At 55.4% G+C, this 20,575-nt stretch overlaps 1 protein-coding gene across 3 annotated transcripts in view; it reads right to left on the reverse strand.

The window, feature by feature from the left end:
- The window catches only part of MCF2L (MCF.2 cell line derived transforming sequence like), a 127,473-nt gene extending 107,268 nt beyond the window's left edge, over positions 1-20,205 (reverse strand). For all 3 annotated transcript variants that reach the window (XM_086708137.1, XM_086708105.1, XM_086708197.1), the window contains exon 1: positions 20,033-20,205. In XM_086708137.1, coding sequence (XP_086564263.1) covers positions 20,033-20,201 — 169 coding nt within the window. In that variant the 5' untranslated portion in view covers positions 20,202-20,205. The remainder of the gene's footprint in view (positions 1-20,032) is intronic.
- Between the last annotated feature and the right edge of the window lie 370 nt (positions 20,206-20,575).

Below are 20,575 nucleotides of genomic sequence, written 5' to 3' on the forward strand. Positions count from 1 at the left end.
AGAGAGCGGTCATTTGGGGGAATTACCCTCCGTTCGGCCCTGAGGACGCCCGAGTCAGCAGGAAAATGAAGCAGAACACAGAGGATACAAAGTAAGGGCGGGCCCACGTTTTTCCTTTGGTTTCAAGGTTTAAGTACTTTATCGAGGTATAATCGATACACAGAGATCCACACCCATTCACTGTGGTGAGTCTGGACTTGGCAAACGCCGTGAGGCGCCCCTCTACCAAGGTCACAGATGCACACTTGCCTCCGGGAGCCTCCTGGGCCTTGTGTGTGCCGGGAACAGTTCCCAGGGAGAGGCCTCCAGGCACACAGAACGGCGTGCTTGAGTCAGGCAGTGCTGTAGAGCGGACCTCTAGAACATTCCATATGCCCATTGGTCGTGCCCTCCCCTCCCGGCAGCCCCTGTCACCACCCGCTTCCCCGACGGTGACTGTTGGGTGCAGCTCCCAGCCAGACTGGGTAGCCACTAGTCCTTCTCTGTCTTGTCCCAGCAAGAAGTCCTCCAGGTTCGTCAGGGTGGCCTTGAGTGGCAGGACTTCCTTCTGTTCTGGGGCTGGACACCTTGGTGAGGCATGGAGCGCCAAGCACCCTCGTGAGAACGCGACTGGTGTGGGTGCCTGGACGTCTGTGGGATGGGGGAAGGGCCGCCTCTTCATGGAGCAGTGGCCTGGCCACCTTCCCACCTCTGGGAGGTGTTAGTGGGGGCTGCGTGGGGCGGCCCCCCAAGATCTGGCAACAAGGCCTGGCCAGCTGTGCACTTTGAGGTTTGAGGCCTGGGAAATGTGTGCAGGACGGTGAGGGGGGGGTGGCCCCTCCTTCGGGGCCCTCACCTTCCCGCTGGGCGGGGAGACAAATGCGGGAAAGTTCAGGATGGACGCAAACTTAAGTGGGGCCCTTGCTTATGCCAAACAGGGCACCGTTCAGAGCTGGAGAGTGTCAGGGGAGAGCACCCGAAGCCTCTGGCCCAGCTCACCCAGCCCTGCTGGGCCCTGGGGACACCGGGTCGGATGCATGGGGCTGACACGGGGGCAGGGATCACATCAGTCCCCCGTGGCTGGACCGGGGCAGGGCATCCAGGGGCCACGGCAGGTGAGACCTGATGTTGAACTTTGTTCATGGCTCTGCAGAGGCAGAACCCTGTGGTCAGAGCTCCCCGCCCCCTGCACATAGTGGTCATATTCTCTGAAGGAGACAGACCCGTGGCCAGAACGCCTGTAACTTCCAGGGTCCGAAGGCAACCGTCCACCACGTTCCTACAGGAAATCAGAGCTGAAATGTACCTTCCGGATCACCAGAAATGTTCCAAAAGGGGCTTGCAGCGAAGCCCGGGCGCTGTCCGCTCTCGCCAAGACGTGTGCGTGGGGCGTCAGCCCAGGGCAGCCCAAGTCACCCGGACCCCCGAAGTACCAGCTGGCCTTGGTGAAAACAGAGTCTATTCCCCAAACAGGCACGTAGCTGTCGTCCCACACCCAGTGCCCGTTCTGGTCTCTGGCCGGTGGATCTGACATTTATCGGAAGGGAAACTGCTAACAATAGAGCCGCTGATGGGACGATAACGCGGCCTCTGGGGAGCCGTAGCACCGCGCCGCCCCAGCTCTGACGCAGGCAACTGTTTATGTTCTCACTTTGTGTGACTTCCGCCCAAAACAGTAAACACTAGAACACGCCAATTTATAATTAGGAAGTTGGTTTATTACTTAGTTTAGAAAATTAATAGTAACGAACTTAAATTTGATTTAATCTTACATTTTCAGATTCTTGCCCTCAGATGTGCCCCACACAATCTACAAAATACCTAAAACGGTCAGAGGGAGGCACAGTGGTTCAGGCCCTGCAGAGTGGGGGGCTGTCCTGCGCCCCAAGGACCTGGAGCCGGCATGCTGGGCACTTGAGCATTTTAGACAAAGTGGGGACCCCCTCCTTGTTCCCTTACAGGGACATGGTCAGCAGGGTTCCTGCGTCATTGTGGATGTCCCCAGAAGACAACCAGGGGGCTGGGCATGTGTATGCAGCAGCTGCCACCACAGGCAGGGGCGCGGGCCGCCTGGGCAGGGGAGAGGCGGGCCTGGTGTGGGCTTACTCCACCCCTCCAGCTGACGCTCCACAGGGAGGACAGGAAGGCAACGGCAGCCCAGCTCTCACCGCGGGGTCGGTCAGTTGCCTTCTGCCTTCCTTCCCTTGGTGCTGAACGTTTAAACATGCATGATTTAACTGTAGAAATGCCATTTACTCAAGCCTTAACTTAGAGTCAGTATTTTCCAGGGCTCAACGGCAAGGTCAAATTGAGTTAACCACCTGGACAGCTCTTTACGCGTTTCCATCTGGACCTGCAAATCTGTGGCAAATAATTTATTTTTAGCCAGTCAAGGTCAGAGCCAGCTACAGTCCTCCCACTTCAGACCTGATTCTACCAACTGTCGAGAGCCTCACTATGTGGCATCTGCGCGTGCGCTAGTCGGCGGTGCGTGAGTAGGGCTGAGGGTTATTATTATTATTTTTAGGTGATCGTAGCTTCCCGTGCAGTTGTAAGAAGTAATCCAGAGAGATCCCACGTGCTCTTCCCTCCTGACGGTTACAACGTGCAAAACCAGGTAGACGTCACAGCGCAGATGCCAACACAGATACGGTCAACAGACAACGTCCCATCCCCGCGCGGACTCGGAGTCCCTTGACACACACACCCGCCTCCTTCCCGCTCCGCTCTGAGCCCCTGGCAGCCACTGCTTTGTTCCCCACTTCCATAACTGTGTTCTAGAAACGCAGTCGCGCAGACAGGCATGGTCGGGGATGCTGCCTGTTTACAGGTGGAAGGTCTGAGCCACTTTTCCAACCAGAATGGGCTCCCTTTGTACCTGTGTCGCATTTGGTCATTCTCTCCACATTTTGAACTTTTTCATCCTGTTGGTTATGGTGATGTGTGATTAGGGATCACAGCTCAGATGACGGTTAGCATCTTTTAGCAGTTAAGTATTTAATTAAGGTACGTTTTTTAGATGTAACACTCCTACACGCTTAACAGGTAGTGTAAATAGCACGTTTATATCCACTGGCGAAGTTCACTTGAGTCACTTTGCTGTGGCATCCGCCTCACCGGGACGGCGTGAGCCGGAACCGTGTGTCTGAGGTAAGTCTGTCCGTGATGCTGGGGACGGGCTCTCCTCACTCAGCCTGATTCTCTGGAGATCCTTTGTGTTGCCGCAGCTAATGCTCACAGACCACGTCTGTGCGGACAGACCACAGTTTTTCCTAACTGTTCACCCATCGAAGGACATCAGGGTTCTTTCCAGTTTGGGGCTATTACAAATAAAACTAACATCAACATTCACGTGCATGAATCTGTGTAAATGTTTTCCTCTCTGGGGATAAAGTCCCAGGAGCGCACAGCTGCGTGGTTTAACAGACACCGGCAAGGCTTTCCAGAGGGGCCGTTCCTTGCTGTGGCCCCACCAGCTGTGAAGGGGCGACTCTGCCTCACCGTATCCTCCCCCGCGTGTGAGGTTGTCACTTATGATTTCAGCCATTCTGGAAGGTGCTACTGGTGTCTCGTGGTTCTATTCACACTTCTGTAAAGGCTGATGGCGTTGAGCATCCTTCCGCTTGGGGCCTGACGCCTGTCTCCTCCACCCCAGTATCTGCTCAGGCCTGCTGCCCCTGTCCTAGCTGCATTCATAGCTGTGTGTGGCAAGCTTGGAGACCCGCTAGTCCTTTACCAGCTCTGTGATCTGCAAAGACTTTCTCACAGCCTGCAGTTAGTCTGTCCGCCCTCTGAACAGCATCCTTTGCAGAGCATAAGTTTCTAATTTTGACAGAGTCTAATTTACCAATTTCTCCTTTTATGGATCATGTTTTTGGCGTCAAGTCTGAGAACTCTTTGTGTACTCCTAGACCCCAAATATTGTCTACTATGTTTCTTCTAACAGTATTATAGTTGCACACTTTGTTTAAAACTATAACCCATTTTGGGACGCCTGGGTGGCTCAGTCGGTTGAGCGTCCGACTTCGGGTTGGGTCATGATCTCACAGTCTGTGAGTTCGAGCCCCGCGTTGGGCTCTGTGCTGACAGCCCGGAGCCTGGAGCCTGGAGCCTGCTTCAGATTCTGTGTCTCCCTCTCTCTGGCCCTTCCCCATTCATGCTCTGTCTGTCTCTCTCTCTCTCTCTCTCTCTCTCTCTCTCAAAAATAAATAAACATCCAAAAAAAATTTTTAAATCTGTAACACATTTTGAGTTAACTTTATGTAAGAGGTATGAAATTCAGATCAGTCTTTGTTTTTGCCCCGGATCCCCAATTGCTCTGATAGCCAAATGTGTTACAAGGCAATCTTGCCTCCATGGATTGATTTCCCATCTTTGCCAAAAGTGCGCTGGTCTCATTTGTGCAGGTCCGAGTTCCTCCTGCTCTGGCACCTGCTCCTGCACCAGCACCACACTGTCCCAGCACACGAAGCAAATCATGTCTTGACAGCAAGTGCACTGGTTCCTCCTTTTCTTTCCTCCTCGAGATTGTTGTAAGAATTTTAGCTCCTCCGACTTTCCATACAAATTTTAGGATCACGTCGCCTACATCCACAAAACAACCTTTCTGGGATTTTGCTAGGAATGCATTAATCACTGTAGCGAGAACAGACGTGCTAGGCTCAGCCTCGGACTTGTGAACACAGCGCGGCTCTCCCTTCACCGAGGTCTCTGAGTCCCCACATCCGCATCTGCAGGGGCTGGCACACAGCCCTGCGCAGATTTTGTTACCTGCACAGAAGGGTTTTGTTTTTTCACTTTGAGAGAGAGAGAGGGAGAGAAAGTGCGTGCGCAGGGGAGAGTGGCAGAGGGAGAGACAGAATCCCAAGCAGAGCCTCCATGACCATGGGATCACATGACCTGAGCCAAATTCCAGTCACTTAACCAACTTAGTCACCCAGGTGCCCCCTAGTGTCTCTTTTGAGTAATTACAAGTGGTGTCGCATTTTTTTTTTTCCTTTTGGTGTCCATGTGTCCGTTGACTGTGAATGTTCATCTTCTATCCTGCAGCCTTGCTACACTCACTCATCTAATTCTAGGAGAATTTCTGTAGAGTCCTTGGGATTTTATAATTAGGTAATCACTGTAAACAGGGACTGTTGGTTCCTCCCCAATCTCCACGCTGCGTACTTCCTTTTCCTGACCTGCACCACAGGTTAAGAGCCATGAGCAGACATGACACTGTGTCCGGACCACACGGCCACTGCGGTTCTTGCCTTTTAACGTGATGCTGGCTGTCGGCGTCTCTGTAGATATTTATTAACAAGTTAAGGAAGTTCCCCTGTATTCCTGTTTTTCTGAACAGGTGTTGAATTTTGTCAAATACTTCCGTATTGATTGAAATGATGGTCTGAGCTTTCTTCTTTGGCCCATTATGGTGGATTCTACTGATAAATCTTGAAATACTGAACCAGCCCTTTGCACCTGCAACAAACTCACCCCGGTCATACTGAACAATTGTTTTTATCATTGCTGACCTCTACTTGCGAATATTTTGTGACGGACTTTTGTGTCCACATTCACCAGCAGTACTGGTCTGCAGATTCCTTTTCTGTCTTTGTCGGGTTTGGCATCAATGTAATCCTAGCCTCATAAGACAAACCAGGAAGTGCCTCCATTTTATCTTCTGGAAGAGACAGAGTAGAATTGATGTTGGTTCTTTAAATGTGTGTTAGAATTCTTGAGTGAAACCACTCAGGTCTGGAGGTCTGTGGAGAGCTTAAAAAAATTGTTTTTAATGTTTATTTATTTTTGACAGAGGGACAGAGCATGAATGGGGGAGGGGCAGAGAGAGAGGGTGACACAGAATCCAAAGCAGGCTCCAGGCTCCGAGCTGTCAGCACAGAGCCCGACGTGGGGCTCAATCTTAGGACCGTGAGATCGTGAGCTGAGCCAAAGTCGGATGCTTAACCGACTGAGACCCCAGGCGCCCCCAGTTACCATATTTTTTCATTTCCAAATTCCCATTTTCTTCTTCCTTGCTGAGAACCTCTGTGTTTGCTTTCGGAAATCGCACCTGTGATAACTCCATGCAGCATCGTTGTGACAGCCTCGCTCACTTTTGTCACTCAGTGCTGGTACCTACTATCCTTTCTTAGTCAGGTCGAGATTCTCCTGGGTCCTGACAGGACGATTCCTTTTTTATGGAAACATGGACATTTCTGTATTACATTAGGAGGTTCTGGATCTCACGGAAACCTTCTGCGTCAGCTGGCTTCCTCGGGCGCACAGACAGCGAGGGAAGGACACCACTTCTTCACTGTAGGCGTGTGTCCAAGTCCATACCCTGCAGGTGACACTCGAGGACTCTGCTGACATCTGAGGGGGACAACGGTCCTTGTCAGTCCTGGGAGGGGTGGACCCCTGCCCCGACCCCCGCTAGGCCCCCCGCTAGGCCTCCTGCTAGCCAACCCCTGCCCCGCTAGGCCCCCTGGCTGGGAGGCTGTGGGGTGCCGTGTTCTGCTCCCCACGTATCTCCACCGTCACCGTGGTGGGGTGACTGCATTGCCCTTTGGTGGCAGTGATGCCCAGACTCCGAGAGGCCTCCTCCGACGTCACCCCAGCAGGGAGTGGGGATGAGCTCCCGGCATGGCTTTCTTGTGGGTGTGGGGGCCTCGGGCAGCCGTGGGGTGGGAGGCCGGGCTCCCCAAGTCTCTGAGAACAGGCTGTGGTTTCAGCTCTTTTTTGTTTGTTTATGCCCTTTGGTGTTTCTAGGCTGCTGGTTTCTCCAGCGCCTGGTCTGGAATATTCCGGGCGAAAGGAAGCCCAGGCACCCAGCCCTGTGCCCCAGACCCCGATATCCTGGTCACCACCTCCTTCTCTTCATCTTGCAGTGTGTTCTCACACATTGGGCCCAGGGTTCTCCGCTTTACTTAGAGGGAAGATCGGGGAAAATCTTCCCAGAACTGGTCTTTCCTGGGCTCAAGTCAGGTCAGGGCACCGGCATCTCCTCTGTGGCTCTGCCGGTCGGAGCTGCTGCCCACACACCTTGCTGTGGCCGAATCCATTCAGAAAGAGTCCCCGAGGCAGCCCAAGGCGGGACGTGCACCTGAGAGGACAGTCAGCAAACTGGGGACAGTCAGCAGCACTGGGGACACGGAGCTCTGGCCTCCCCCGTGTGGCCCGTTCTCGCCGAACTCAATTTGTGCAGCACATGGCCACAGGCCTCCAAGTCAGGCAGCACTCGGGTCACAAGACACCTCGCTGGCAATGATACTCACGGGGCCATGGCTGCATCTTTTTGTACTTTGAAATTTTGGTTACTGTAGTTTTTACCCAGAAGGGAAGAAAACTGACCTTTGGGGGTACCTATTGGAAGGTCTTGGCGAGTTTTAGTTAGAACAATTAGGCTATGTAACAGAATGATGTCTTAAAATTTTTGACATTTCAAGTGAAAAACTGACAATAAAAAGGTGACTGAATTCTAGCGCGAGTTGTCAAAAGCTCTAGAATTTCAACAAGTACACACAGAAAAGGGTTTAAAGTTTCAAAGAGAAATCCCCTCGGGACAGGAGACCCCAGAAGACACGGGGCTCACCCATCGACGGGCTCAGGGTTTCCTGGGAAACAGCCCAAACTTTCCCACCTGTGGCCACAGGGAAGCCACTGTGGTGCCCGAGAGCCACGCTGCGTGGATGCTCCCCACTGCAGCACGGCCTTGAAAGCTAAGCGGCTGTCAGTGCCAACCCAGCCGCGCAGTTTGGGCGTGCCCCACGAGCGTCCACCACTTGGTGACACCAGACGTCACCACTCTTACAGCCAGTATTGCTCCTTCCGTCAGCCGCTCTCCGGCCGTCTCCACGATCACCCACTCTTCCTGCTCACAAGGTGACAACTGTGCCCCGGGTTGGGACATGGTGCCCACGGCAGCCCTGTGGTCCGTCGTGGCCAACCCGTCACCACGGCTTTGAACAGATCTCATGGAAAAGGTCCCAAAGATGGTGAAGCAGCCTCACTTTCTTCTGCGATAAGCCCTCTACAGAGAACTGATTTACAGGAAAGCAGAATACAAGTGCAGGGTTCGCACACGTGCTGCTCCAGTCCCGTGCCTGATGTGGCGCATGCGTGACCGTCCCCGAATGCCACCGTGACATAGTCAGCTAAAGGCCCTGGTTTGGGGCGCCTGGGTGGCGCAGTCGGTTAAGCGTCCGACTTCAGCCAGGTCACGATCTCGCGGTCCGGGAGTTCGAGCCCCGCGTCAGGCTCTGGGCTGATGGCTCAGAGCCTGGAGCCTGTTTCTGATTCTGTGTCTCCCTCTCTCTCTGCCCCTCCCCCGTTCATGCTCTGTCTCTCTCTGTCCCAAAAATAAATAAACGTTGAAAAAAAAAAAATTTAAAGGCCCTGGTTTACATTCGAGGTCACACTACCGAGTTCCGACAGATATGTGGTGTCGCACATCCACCCTGACAGTATCCCACAGAAGTCACTGCCGTAAATCCCACTAAAACGTGGCGAGCGTGTTTTAGAAGCAAAATAGCCATGGGTGTTCTCTTTGATGCTAATGGGGGACCCATCACCATACATTCGTTCACACCCACAGAATGCACGGCACCAGGAAGGGCCGTGACATAAGCCGTGGATGTCGAGTAACAGGGATGTGTAGGCTCACAGATTATGACAAACATCCCATCTGCTGGGAGACGTGATGACGGGGGAGGCTGGGGGGGCAGAGGCAAAGGAGAACTCGGTACTTTCTGCACAATTTTTCTGTGAACCTGAAACTGCTCTAAAGATCAAATTTGTTCATTAAAAAGCAAACAGCAAGCAATGGGTTGCACCCCTCTCAGGAGAAGCAGGACTGAGTGTAAGATAAATCCTGACACCTGAGAATTTTAAAGACAGATGTTGACCTGCAAACAGGGAGTGATGAAGCCAGTCGCTATATGACAAGTGGGCGTCCTGAGTGCACCGCACGGTCTCTGGTGCAGAGAAGCGAAGTCTGACCAGACACCTCAGGCAGGGATCGCTCCTGTGCTCACAGCACCCTCGGGGGCAGCGCAGGTGGCCAGCCATGCTAGCTCATGTGTCTCCTTCGCGAACGTTGTCTGAGCTGTGGCGGTGGACTCTGTTCGCGGGGTGCCCTCGTCAGCACCCCAGTGGGAGCTCCTCCGTGTCTGGGCAGCCACTCCAGGGATGGTCCCGGAGACCCCGGGATGTGCCCCCAGCTCTTGGGCTCCGATCTTGCTCCCCAACGATGGCCACGCCCCCTCCGCACTTGTTTGTAAAGGGCCCCCTGTGCATCCCTGCACTTGGCGGCTCCTGGCACATAGCAGGTGCTTCCTAAATATTGGCTGTCACCAGCGTCCCTTCACCCTTCACCTCTACCTGCTGTGGAGCCCACGTTTTCAGGAGGCCTCATCTGGCCTCTCAGATGGCGATCTGCAAACAACGATACCACTGTCCTTTGGATGGTAGCTGCTACAGGAAACAGAGCCTCGAAAATAACTCCAACAGACCAACGTGCAAAGATTTAAATGAAGACTATTCACTAAGGTTTAAAAAAAAAAGTTGAAATAATCGGCATGCCTGACGTAGGACCGCTGATTTGAAGAGTTAGTGGAATGCGTCCAGGGACGGGCCATGAGGAGGGAAGTGACGGCAGTAAGCGCCGAGCAAGCCCTCGGCCTCTGTGGGGTCGCAGGCCACGTGTGGGCTGTGCTCCGGACGCTCGCCACCTCTTTGTGCAGAGGCGCTCAGCTTAGGAAACAGCTGTGGTGTCTCTGACCTCCGATGATGTTCTCACTGTCACCCGTCACACCCCGTGGGTGCAGGTGCACGCTGGCCCGGGCATAGGAAGCGCAGTCCACCGGCGCACGCCCTCCCTTCACCCGCAGGCCCAGCAGCTGCCAGGGCAGCAGGCACGCCGGGGCCCGGGGAGGGGGTTCTTGCATCGGCTGTTTGCTTCGCTGTCGGTGTCGGTGCCAGCTGGGCGTCCGCCTTGCTCTACCCCAGCTGGCACCCCCAGGTTCTGCTTCTGTGCACAGCTCAGCCTCGTGGTCACGAGCCCGCAGCCACGGGCCCTCACCCCTCCCCGGCCTCCCTCCCAGGTCGAGGGCCTCCCCCAGGGGCCTCAGCACTGCCACAGCCCGTGCCGGGCAGGGCACCAGGCGCCCTCCAGACCCTGCACAGGAACTGATTGTGAGTGTGAGCTAAGCGGCATCCAACCCACCTTCCCGGGGTTGGATTTGACCCCAGGTACCCCCGAGGATGCCTCAACGCTGACCCCGGCTCCATGCAGAGCAGTTCACCCGTGGCTGCGTCCTCAGGGGCCAGATCCACACCCATTCAGTCCCACGTGGGGGTCTGGGGCTCCATCCAGCGGGGGCGGGTGAGGGGGGCCTGGCCGCACTGACGTGTCCTGGGGCCAGCACAGCAGACGGGTCTCCGAGTCTCACACCTGTGCTCGGGGACGGGGGTGGAGGGCACACGGAGGCACTGAGGCAGGCGAGGCCTCCCCAGAGCCTTCTGAGGGGGGCCGATCGTGGGGTCCAGGCCACGCTGGCCGTGTGCTAATGCCCCCTCACTCAGAAGGGACACTGTTTACACAGAAGAAAGAGTGTGAAGCAGGAAGCTTCCTCTATCTGGTCGTGATATTCCTGCTCTAACCTTTAAGCGTCCAAGCAGCCCCACGTCTTGAATGAGTGTATGGGGCACTCACTGACCAAACTGCCCCTGACACCCAAGGCCGACGTGGGCCGTGGATGTGGACGGAACATGCCCCCCGAGACCTGCCCAGGTGGGCCGCAGCGTCAGCAGCACTCTGGGGGTGACTCCATCCACCCTCTCCCTCCCCCCTCCCTGCTCCTCACCAGGTGGAGTCCGGGGGAGGGAGGAGGGCTTTCTGTGCCACTGCCTCCCACCTCCGGAGGGATCTGCTCCCAGAGCCTGGCCCTTAGTGGCTGGCATGGCCCCAGGGTCTCCTAGACCCTGCTCTAGAAGGCGGGCCCCGCTCGGTTCCTCACCCCCCCCATGGCGTCCCACCAGTGTGTCCCTCAGAGGCTGTGGAAACTTCCAGAAGGTGCACTCAGGCTCTCTCGGCCCAGCCCTGAGGCCCTTCTGGGACCTACCCTGCAGGCTGGGTTGGTGAGGGCACTCGGCTCCAACCCACTCCCTGATTCTACCAGACGCCTGCCCATCACACTCGGAGGTGAGGGACCCGGGGCTAGAAGCTAAGGGGTGCGGAGGGAGCCACGGACCCGTACCCAGAACGCACAGAGCTTCTCCGGCTAACACTGAAGACACAGACACGAGCACATGGGAGCCCGCAGCCTCACACACACACGGCCACACACGCCCGGACTGGGTTCAACTGCCACCCCCACAGTGGATCTACCACAAAACCCGGACACACGTCTCCACACGCATGCCGGGCAGTACGTGTTCCTGACAGGACACCTGCTGTATAACAATGTCCTAGAAACGCTGGACGATGCCACTCGACAAGGAAGAAATCAGAAGAATGAAAAACTCAAAGAAGAAATAGAGCCATAATTACTTGCTGACTTGTTTATGTAACTATGTAATTAGAATGAATTTTGGATTTCTTTTTTTTTTTTTTTTCAACGTTTATTTATTTTTGGGACAGAGAGAGACAGAGCATGAATGGGGGAGGGGCAGAGAGAGAGGGAGACACAACATCGGAAACAGGCTCCAGGCTCTGAGCCATCAGCCCAGAGCCTGACTCGGGGCTCGAACTCACGGACCGCGAGATCGTGACCTGGCTGAAGTCGGAGGCTTCACCGACTGCGCCACCCAGGCGCCCCGAATTTTGGATTTCATATGGAAAAATAAAGCTACCAAGAATGGCCAGGTAAACCCTGAATGCAGCAGTGAAATGACAGGACCGTATAAAATGTTAAAACATGCCCCAGAACCCCAGTAATTAAAGTGAGTGGTGCCAGAAACTGAAAGACAAACAGACTGATGATGCAGAACAGAAATCTCAGACACTGACTCAAACACAGAATGAAATTTGATGGATTTTCATGGTGGTGTCTCCAGTACATGCCGTGAAGATAGAAAACCAATAAAAGGTGTCAGGACCATAGAAAAACGAAGGTGGACCCATACTTGAAACCATGCAACAAAATAAACCCAAATGGGTTAAAGGTTTAAGCGTGAGTAAAAGTACCAGGGGTAAAAATTGGGTGAATTCCTTTAAAGCCTTAGAATAATAAGGCCTTTTGAACAGTAACTCAACATCCAAAATCCATAAGATACTGAAACTTAACTACATTTTATTTTTATTATTATTATTTTATTTATTTTATTTTATCATTTTTATTTTTGAGACAGAGACAGACAGAGCATGAACGGGGGAGGGGCAGAGAGGGAGACACAGAATTGGAAGCAGGCTCCAGGCTCTGAGCCATCAGCCCAGAGCCCGAGGCGGGGCTCGAACTCATGGACCATGAGATCGTGACCTGAGCTGAAGTTAGACGCTTAACCGACTGAGCCACCCAGGCGCCCCTATTATTATTATTTTAAATGTTTACTATTGATTTTAGAGAGAGAGAGAGATAGAGCATAGAGCATGAGCAGGGGAGGGGCAGAGAGAGAGGGAGACACAGAATCAGAAGCAGGATCCAGGCTCTGAGCTGTCAGCACAGAGCCTGAAGTGGGGCTCAAACCCAGGAACTGCGAGATCATGACCTGAGCCGAAGTCCGACGCTGAACCGACTGAGCCCCCCAGGGGCCCCCCGACTACATTTTAAAACTGGTAAAAAAGGAAGTCAGGCCAACGCTAACCTGAGAAAAAAGTTCTTCCAATTCCAATCACAAGGGCCAATCTCTCTCACTTGTAAAGAGCTCCTAGAAACCATTAAAAGATTAGCAGCCCAATAAGAAGATGGGCAAAGGGAAGAGGAAACAACCCTGAAACAAACGAGGGGGGTTAAAGGTCTCTTGTAAGCCACGTACGGGTCATACCACACGCTGAGCGGGGACGGATGCTGAGACGGGACCACAGCCGCTCCCCGGAGCCTCTGCAGACAGCGCTGTCGTGACAGCACCGGGCACGAGGAGCCCACAGGCAGCCGCGATTCGAGCAAAGCCGTCAGAAGCGTCTGCTGCTTGCTCAGCCTCCGGGGATCTGGAACGCGCCAGCACACGTACCAAGTGGCACTAACTGCAGCAGAGTTTGCAACCGTGACAAAGAGGGACGAACCCCAGCATCCGCCAACAGAGACTGAGGGCTCACTCCTCATTGATGCGCAACTTCCGGAACACAGTGAGCGGGAAAAGCATGCACAGCCTGCTGGTCTCAGCAAACACAGCTCCTGCCGGCCGGGACAAGACGCAGCGGGCCACACATGCGGTGTGGTCTTGCAGGTGCACCGGGGTCCGAGAGCGAACTCTCAGGGCATAGCTTTTACCTCATTTTGATTTTGAGCCACGAAGACGGATACTATTATTTACAAACCCAAAAAAGAAAGAAAGAAAAAAGGAAAGCAAGGAGGGTGGGAAAAAGAGAGGGCCCAGGCTGTTCCTCGGAGAAAAGACGAGACAAGCGGGGGCTTCAGGAAAGCTTGCACCTGGTGTGAGCACCGAACAGGGAGTCCTGGAGGTCTGTGAGCAGCAGGCAAGTAAGGTCATCAAAGCCACGGAGACACACCCCAGACACACACACACACAGACACATACAGATATACTCACACACACAGATGCACTCACACACACCCCAGACACACGCACAGACACACACACAGACACACACACAGATGCACTCACACATTCACCACAGACACACACAGACACACACACACACCCCAGACACACATACACAGACACAGACACACACAGACACACACACACAGATGCACTCACACACACACCGCAGACACACCCCAGACACACACACACAGACATATACAGACACACTCACACATACACAGACACACTCACACACAGATGCACTCACACACACACCCCCACCCCACAGACACATACAGACACACACACAGATATGCACACTCACACACAGACATATTCACACACACCCCAGACACACTCACACACACTCGTATACACACACACAGACACACACACAGATGCACTCACACACAGACACACACACACACACACACACACACAGACGCACTCACACACACCCCAGACACACTCACACACACACACAGACGCACTCACACAGACACATGCAGACATGTTTCAATCTCCCAGGAAGCAGGGACCCCAACGACCACAGCCTTAAGGGCCCTGACAGGCAGTGAGTGGCCAATGGGACCCAGGGCCGCCTCTCCCTCAAGGACAAATCAGGATTCACTTTCTCACACTGGCCGGGACCCTGGGGACAGCGTCAGTGTTGGAGGCCAAGCATCTGGTAACCCGGAATGCAGGTCAGAGGAGGCAGGATGGCCCAGGAGACAGACCCGGGGGGGCGGGCGGCATGGCCACCACCCTGTGGGGGAGCCTGTCCAAAATGTACCAGGTAAGAAGGAAGCACAGTGAAGGGAAGTGTGTGTACACAAACAAGAGGAGATATGAGTACGTGTACACACGTGCTTACTCACACACACACACACACACACAGACATACGCCAAAAACCGAAGAGGAGAAAGGTGATTCTGGGGGAAGGTGGGACAGGAGGAGCAGGTAGGGACAGACCCTAGACGGCTCTGGATGTGCGTCACTGGGCTCGGAAATGCACGGTTACCTTACACGGTTACAAAGCAGAGTGGAAGTGTGAGCGGCAATCACTACAAATGAAAGAGGGGATTTACTTACCTGCTTACTGGCACCACCCCGCGGAAATGACTCCCAGGGACTTCAGGACCTGGTAATTCGACTGTACGTCTCTTGTGGGGCAAGCCCCGCCCCACGGCCGAAAATCAAGCCCCCCTCCCCCCTCAGCCATCGTGATCCGAGTCCGGAATGGAGTGGCTTCTGCCGTTCACACCGGCTGCTGCTGTCACTGGAAAGTGGGACTGGGGCACAGGGTCAGGAAGACAGAGATCTGGGCCCCACGTGGTCCCGAAGTTGAACTGAGAGCATCAGAAGGAATCAGTGTGTTCCAGCTATGAGAGGGGAGAGGCTCTGGTCCATGCCAGCCGTGGACGTGCTGTGGCACATGTGTGCACGGGGATCCCACCCTCTGCACTGCCTCCTGTGGCTGAGAGGCCAGCCCTGCCCTTTCTAGACCCTCCTCCCCTGAGGCCACGAGGCAGGCAGTATGTGTGCATTGTCCACGCAGCTCGTTAGCTTCTGCGGCTAAGAACTCAGGCGCACAAGCATGTGCGTGTGGCACACTTGAAGTGCAAAGGAGTGGCACGGCCGAGTGGCGGTGGGCAGCCCTGTGCCAGGAGCTCGTCACCGCTCCTATCTGCGAGGACACGCCCAGGATGCGGCAGCAGGCCCGGCGGACCCGGGGGGCTCCCAAGGCCCCAAAAGGGACAATTTGACCAATACGAACAACTGAACGTATATAGAATATCAAAGTTTCTTAGTTCTGTTAAAAACACAACACAGGCCCCAAACGGAGCAGGCGCTGGCCCGTCACCAAACGGACTTAATATCACAGCTCTGACTCCCCAGCCACGGAGTGTCCTGAGCAGCACCAGCCAGTCGGAGGCCTGTCGGCCGGACCCCTAAGTGATGACCCCGCAAGGGTCCCCCGCTTTTCTTCCAGAGTAAAGTTCCTCGTCCTCCTGCTTGTAAGCGAGGTCCTCGCCTTCTACACCTGGAGCCCCTTTCCTCCGTGGACGGGCCGCTGCCTGGGCACGCAGCCAGCGAGCAAAGCCGACAAGGTCTTTTAACCATACTTGGTTCAATTTTACTTTTTAAGGGTTTAAAGCAGTATTTTTACGCCCTCCCCACTTCCCTCGGGGAGATGCCAGCAACAAATGTACCATCCTACAAACCGGTAAACACGAGGGAAAGGACCGAGCATGTGCAGGGGGTGCCAGCTAACAAGGGCGAAGGGAGCGAGCAGACCAGGACACGGGAAGTCTGAAGAATCAGTGAATCCAAGCAACGCTCACGGCGACCGCCTCCATCCCCAGGACGGATGAGCAGACGTCACATACCTCTAGGAAGGGCCACTGCGACTCATCTTTAATGAAAGTGCCCTCCAGGAGGTGGTTCAGGTTCTCAGGAGCTACGGTTTCAAAGAAAAATCCAGTACAAAGACACGTCAGTGCCTCTCTGAGGTGCCACAGCGTGGTGCGAGGGTGTTGGGGCAGGCCGGGGTGTGGGAGGGCCGTGGCCTCCAGGGCTGACACCGGGCAGAGCCACCAGGCCTGACCCTCAGCTCCAGGGGACGCCAGTCTGGCCACTCCAGGACCCCTGTCCCCACTTCCCGTGGCTTTGTGCACACTCGGGACTTTCTCCGAGGGCCACCGGCAAAGTGCCAGGAACGTTCTCCCAGGAGACATTTCCCTTCCAAACCGCAGGGTGAGCTCGGCCTGGCAGAAGGGGCACAGACCCAGGGAGACCAGGCAGGATGGTTCCTGCAGAAGCAGCCTGTGTGGGGGACACGTCCAGGAACAGGGGTCAGCGCAGGACAGGGCTGGGTCCTGACGCCTGCATGCGTCCAACCTCACGTCCTGCCTCAGGAAACCCTCTTCTCACAGAGATAACACAGCCTCTTGACACAGAAAGAGGAAAACAGATTACCAACGGGTGATAAAAAAACACAGCTGCAAATCTCTGATCAAAAGTGCACGTGCTCTGTTTACAAAGTCGTCCTTGTGGTGCGATGTTTTGTAGCCGGGCTTCACTTAGGGCACAAGACATGGTGACTGTGTCCTCTGAGCGACCAGACAGCATCACCAAACTCCTAACATGTGACCTCGCTTTTCCCCAAACACTCACTGGCATAAATAATGACTGTTGGGAACAGCTTTGTTCATGAACCTTGGTGACAGTTTTTGATTGATTCCTTAGGTTAAACCCCTGCAGGTGGAACCTGCTGATTGAAACCAAACCATGTGAAGACTTTTATCCACACCTCGATTTGTTTTCAGTACAGCCTCCAGGGGTGGCGCTGGCCAGCTTCTCCGATTTTGTCCGCGAGGACACAGACTGAAGGCTCCTTCCCACCTATTCCGGGACGGCTGCTCAGGGCCTTCTCTGCCTGCCCCAAGGGGCTCTGTCCGCCCCCCCCCCCCCCCCCGCCCCCCGCGGGCTGCCTGCTGCGCATACACACAACATCCTGCAGCCACTTCTTCCGGGCCTCTTGTCCACGTGGGCCAGGCGCTTCAGGACACATTCTCGCGGCCTCCACACGGCCTAGCACTACTGGCCGCTTGACCTGGCCCATCCGCGGACCGCCCACCTTGCGGGCTGGTGCGGTAATTCCCAAATACCGCCAGGCCTCGCACACTGAAGATGAAAACAGTGGCACGGGGCATGGGGAAGGAAATACTCCCTGTCCTCACGCTGCCGTGTCTCGGAGGCAGGGGAACCTGCCCTGCCGGGGACAACACAGTCGTGCTCGGTCGGGGAGGCCCCACACCCCCGACACTGAGCGGCCGTGTCACAGAGCAGCGCTTTGCAGAACAGGTGGAACTTTTGTGGGTCTGGACAGGTGGGCAGGACTTTAGTCCGGACATGGGCAAGGCAACAGGGAGAAAGATCTCCTCCCCGACGGCCCTCGTCTGCGCTGGTTACGGCCCACAGACACACTTCCTCCAGAGCACTTTGGCCCCTGGATCACCGTAATCGTACAGCACACTCCATCAAGCACAGAGGGAAACAGGAAAGCCACCAACTGTCTGCGGAAACACAACAAAATCACTCCTGTGCTGACGGACAGCAGGAGAGCGGCTGCTGGGGGTGGGCAGTGTGCGTGGGGAGGGGGCCTCTGCGGGAACACGGCGTGAGCTCTGGGAGACAAACCACAGGACAGAGGACAGCGCCTGTGAGACCGCGCACAACGCCACCCGCGGTCACTAGTGGCCATTCTGCTCTCTGCGGAGCTGAGGCCCAGTGGCCACACCAGAAATCCTGGAGCTTCCTTCCTTCCCAGTACATTTTCCCGCAGCTGGGCCCCCGCCCCCCACGGGCCGCCCGCGCCACCCGCACAAGCCGGCGTCCTAAATGCACTAAGGCATCAGGTGAGCCGCGTGAAAGCATCGATATCCGAAGGGTTTTGCAACACATCAGCGACGCCACGATTCAACCTCATGTTGCAGGCGGTAACCGTCCGCTTCATGCCCACGTCAGCAACCGCACTTAGTTGTCTCTGCCCGGTACCTGTTCAGGTGTGGTATCATTAAAGACGCTACTAACCGATCAGGAGAGACAGAACTTTTTGAAAAGTAAACGCCGTGGCAACAACATTCCCAAACCGGGACAGCTCGCCCCTGCCAGTGGACCGGTCTCCCCGACGCGGGACCGCGGTGGCGACACGGAACCACTGGCCGTGACAAGTGCGTGCTCCTGCGCTTCAGACAAGGGCATTCAAACCAACACACAAACTCATGAACCCTTCACAGCCACGTGTTTCCCTACCCAACACACTGCTTGCTCGGTGTGGCCGTGAACAGTCCGGGCCAGTGCGTGACAGCCACGGTCCAGCCTCCAAGTCCACTCTGGAGCCTCAGCCCAGGACATGTGGTTACATTAGGAAGCGGTCAGCCTGTCACCCATACGCCCCGCTTCCTCCCCGCCCTTAGTCTCGGTCCCCAGCAGGGTCCCCAGAGCTGGGGGCACAACCACCACAGGAGTCTGAGCCGTCACGGAGGCTCACTGCAGCCCCACTGAGCACGGAGAGCTAGATAACCTTCCAGCCGCGAAAGTCAGTGCTCATGTCTGCGCCCATAACTGTGCTCTTGCTCCAGGAGGGAGCCACCTCCACCCCAAGTGCCCTTCCAGGGGTGGACACACCTGCTGATAGCCAGCACCATCCCAAGTTCCCAGAGCCCGGGGCCACGCCATCTCGGGGAGACCGCCCTGGGGGTTCTGGCTGTGGCCTGTCACTCACCAACAGTCACCAACAAGGCAAGTGACAAAAATCAAGTTTCGAAACCTACTAAACAGAGATGCTGGCAAGGCCACCACCCGAGGATGCAAGTACCCACCAGCCAGGTTCAAATGGCCAACGGTGTTCACACACGCAATTGTCCGTCACTGGGGCCGTGGTTCAGGCCCACCGGGTCTGGGGTGTTTATGAGACCCTCCACCCCCACCCCATCTGAAGGGAAATGCTCACGAGCTGCTCGCCTAGGGACGCCCGTGACACAGCTCCAGGGGGAGGCCGGGGATGCCTCCACTCAGAGGGCCATTTGTGGCGGAGCCCAGCTAGGGCAAGGCCGAGAAAGCTCCAGATGCAGAGCAAGGAGGAGTGTTCCCCACATTCCTAGAAGCCTGCCTGGCTCTAGTCCAGCCCCAGGTGGACACTCGCCATCCCTGTCATGTTGTCCCTTGGTGGTGGGTGCAGGGCTCACCCCGTCCGGTGAAAACTACTTCGGAGTGGGACAGGAAGGATTTCGGAGCGGGACAGGAAGGATCGGCAATGACTCCGTGCAGGTGAAACTCAGAGTGGGGACAGCCTCTCTCTCCCGTTAAGACCCTGGCCAGGGGAGCGAGGGAGGGCCCCGGGCCTGGATGGGGGTCAGGCTGGGCGCTGAGGACAGTGGGGTCTCACCCCTTGGGTCCTGCTCAGCTGTCCTCCGGGCACCGGCCACGGATTGCTGACCAGCAGGAGCTCGACCCACCGATTCAAACCACGGATCACGTGTTTTTGAGAATTGAAGCAAAGCCTGGTGACGGTCTCCTTCAGGCGCAGGTGTTTCACTGCAGACCCGAATGAACTATTCCCCTCTCACCGGAGCCAACCTGGTCTTAAACCGCTCATCTGAAGAACCGCCAGGTGGCCCGGTGAGGACCATCCTGGGAGACTGCCTGCCAGCCGTGGGCAGGTGACAATAGGCGACAGCAGGCGACAGTGATCCAAAAGAAATCAACGTGCTCCCAGGACCACAGTAGCTACGAGGAGGACGTGTGAGTCCGATCACCAGCCCGAGCTTCCGGACAGAAATAAGGCGCAATCCCCACCTGTGGGTGTGTCTGACACCCCGGGTTGGTCTTGAACAAGCCCGATGACGTCAGGGACATCGATCTGATGGTCACCTTCTTCCTCCTCAGCCTCATCGGATCGTCTCAGGGAGGAGCGATGGTCACGTGCAGCCCTCTGGCATGGGACGCATCTCCAGCAGTCAAACATAAGTCTGCAGTGTGGAAACAGATTGTAACACAAAAATGAGGTCACCCTGCCCAAAGACATTGGCGTTGTGTCTGCGAATAAAGCCCAAATAACCAGACGCAGCCTTCCGCGGCGCTTATTCAGAAACGGCCAGAGTGCGCCCACGAGGACACTCGTTCTCCAACTGCCTTCCATTGTGTCAACGCTCAGTTAGCAACCAGCCTGCTGTCCCAGTACTCGAGTGGAGTAAAGGTAGCATAAACAAAAATATCATTTACTTCTGCTGCTTAAGAAAAACAAAGGCCTAGATCTTTCCCCCTTGACATTTAGGCTCTTGTTTCAAGGATATAAAAATCCCTGGGTCCCCGGTTTCAAGGTCACTGTCTCATTCACCG

The sequence above is a fragment of the Puma concolor genome, chromosome A1 (assembly GCF_028749965.1).
Source record: "Puma concolor isolate L17-30 chromosome A1, mPumCon1.1.hap2, whole genome shotgun sequence".
Lineage (NCBI taxonomy): Eukaryota > Metazoa > Chordata > Mammalia > Carnivora > Felidae > Puma > Puma concolor.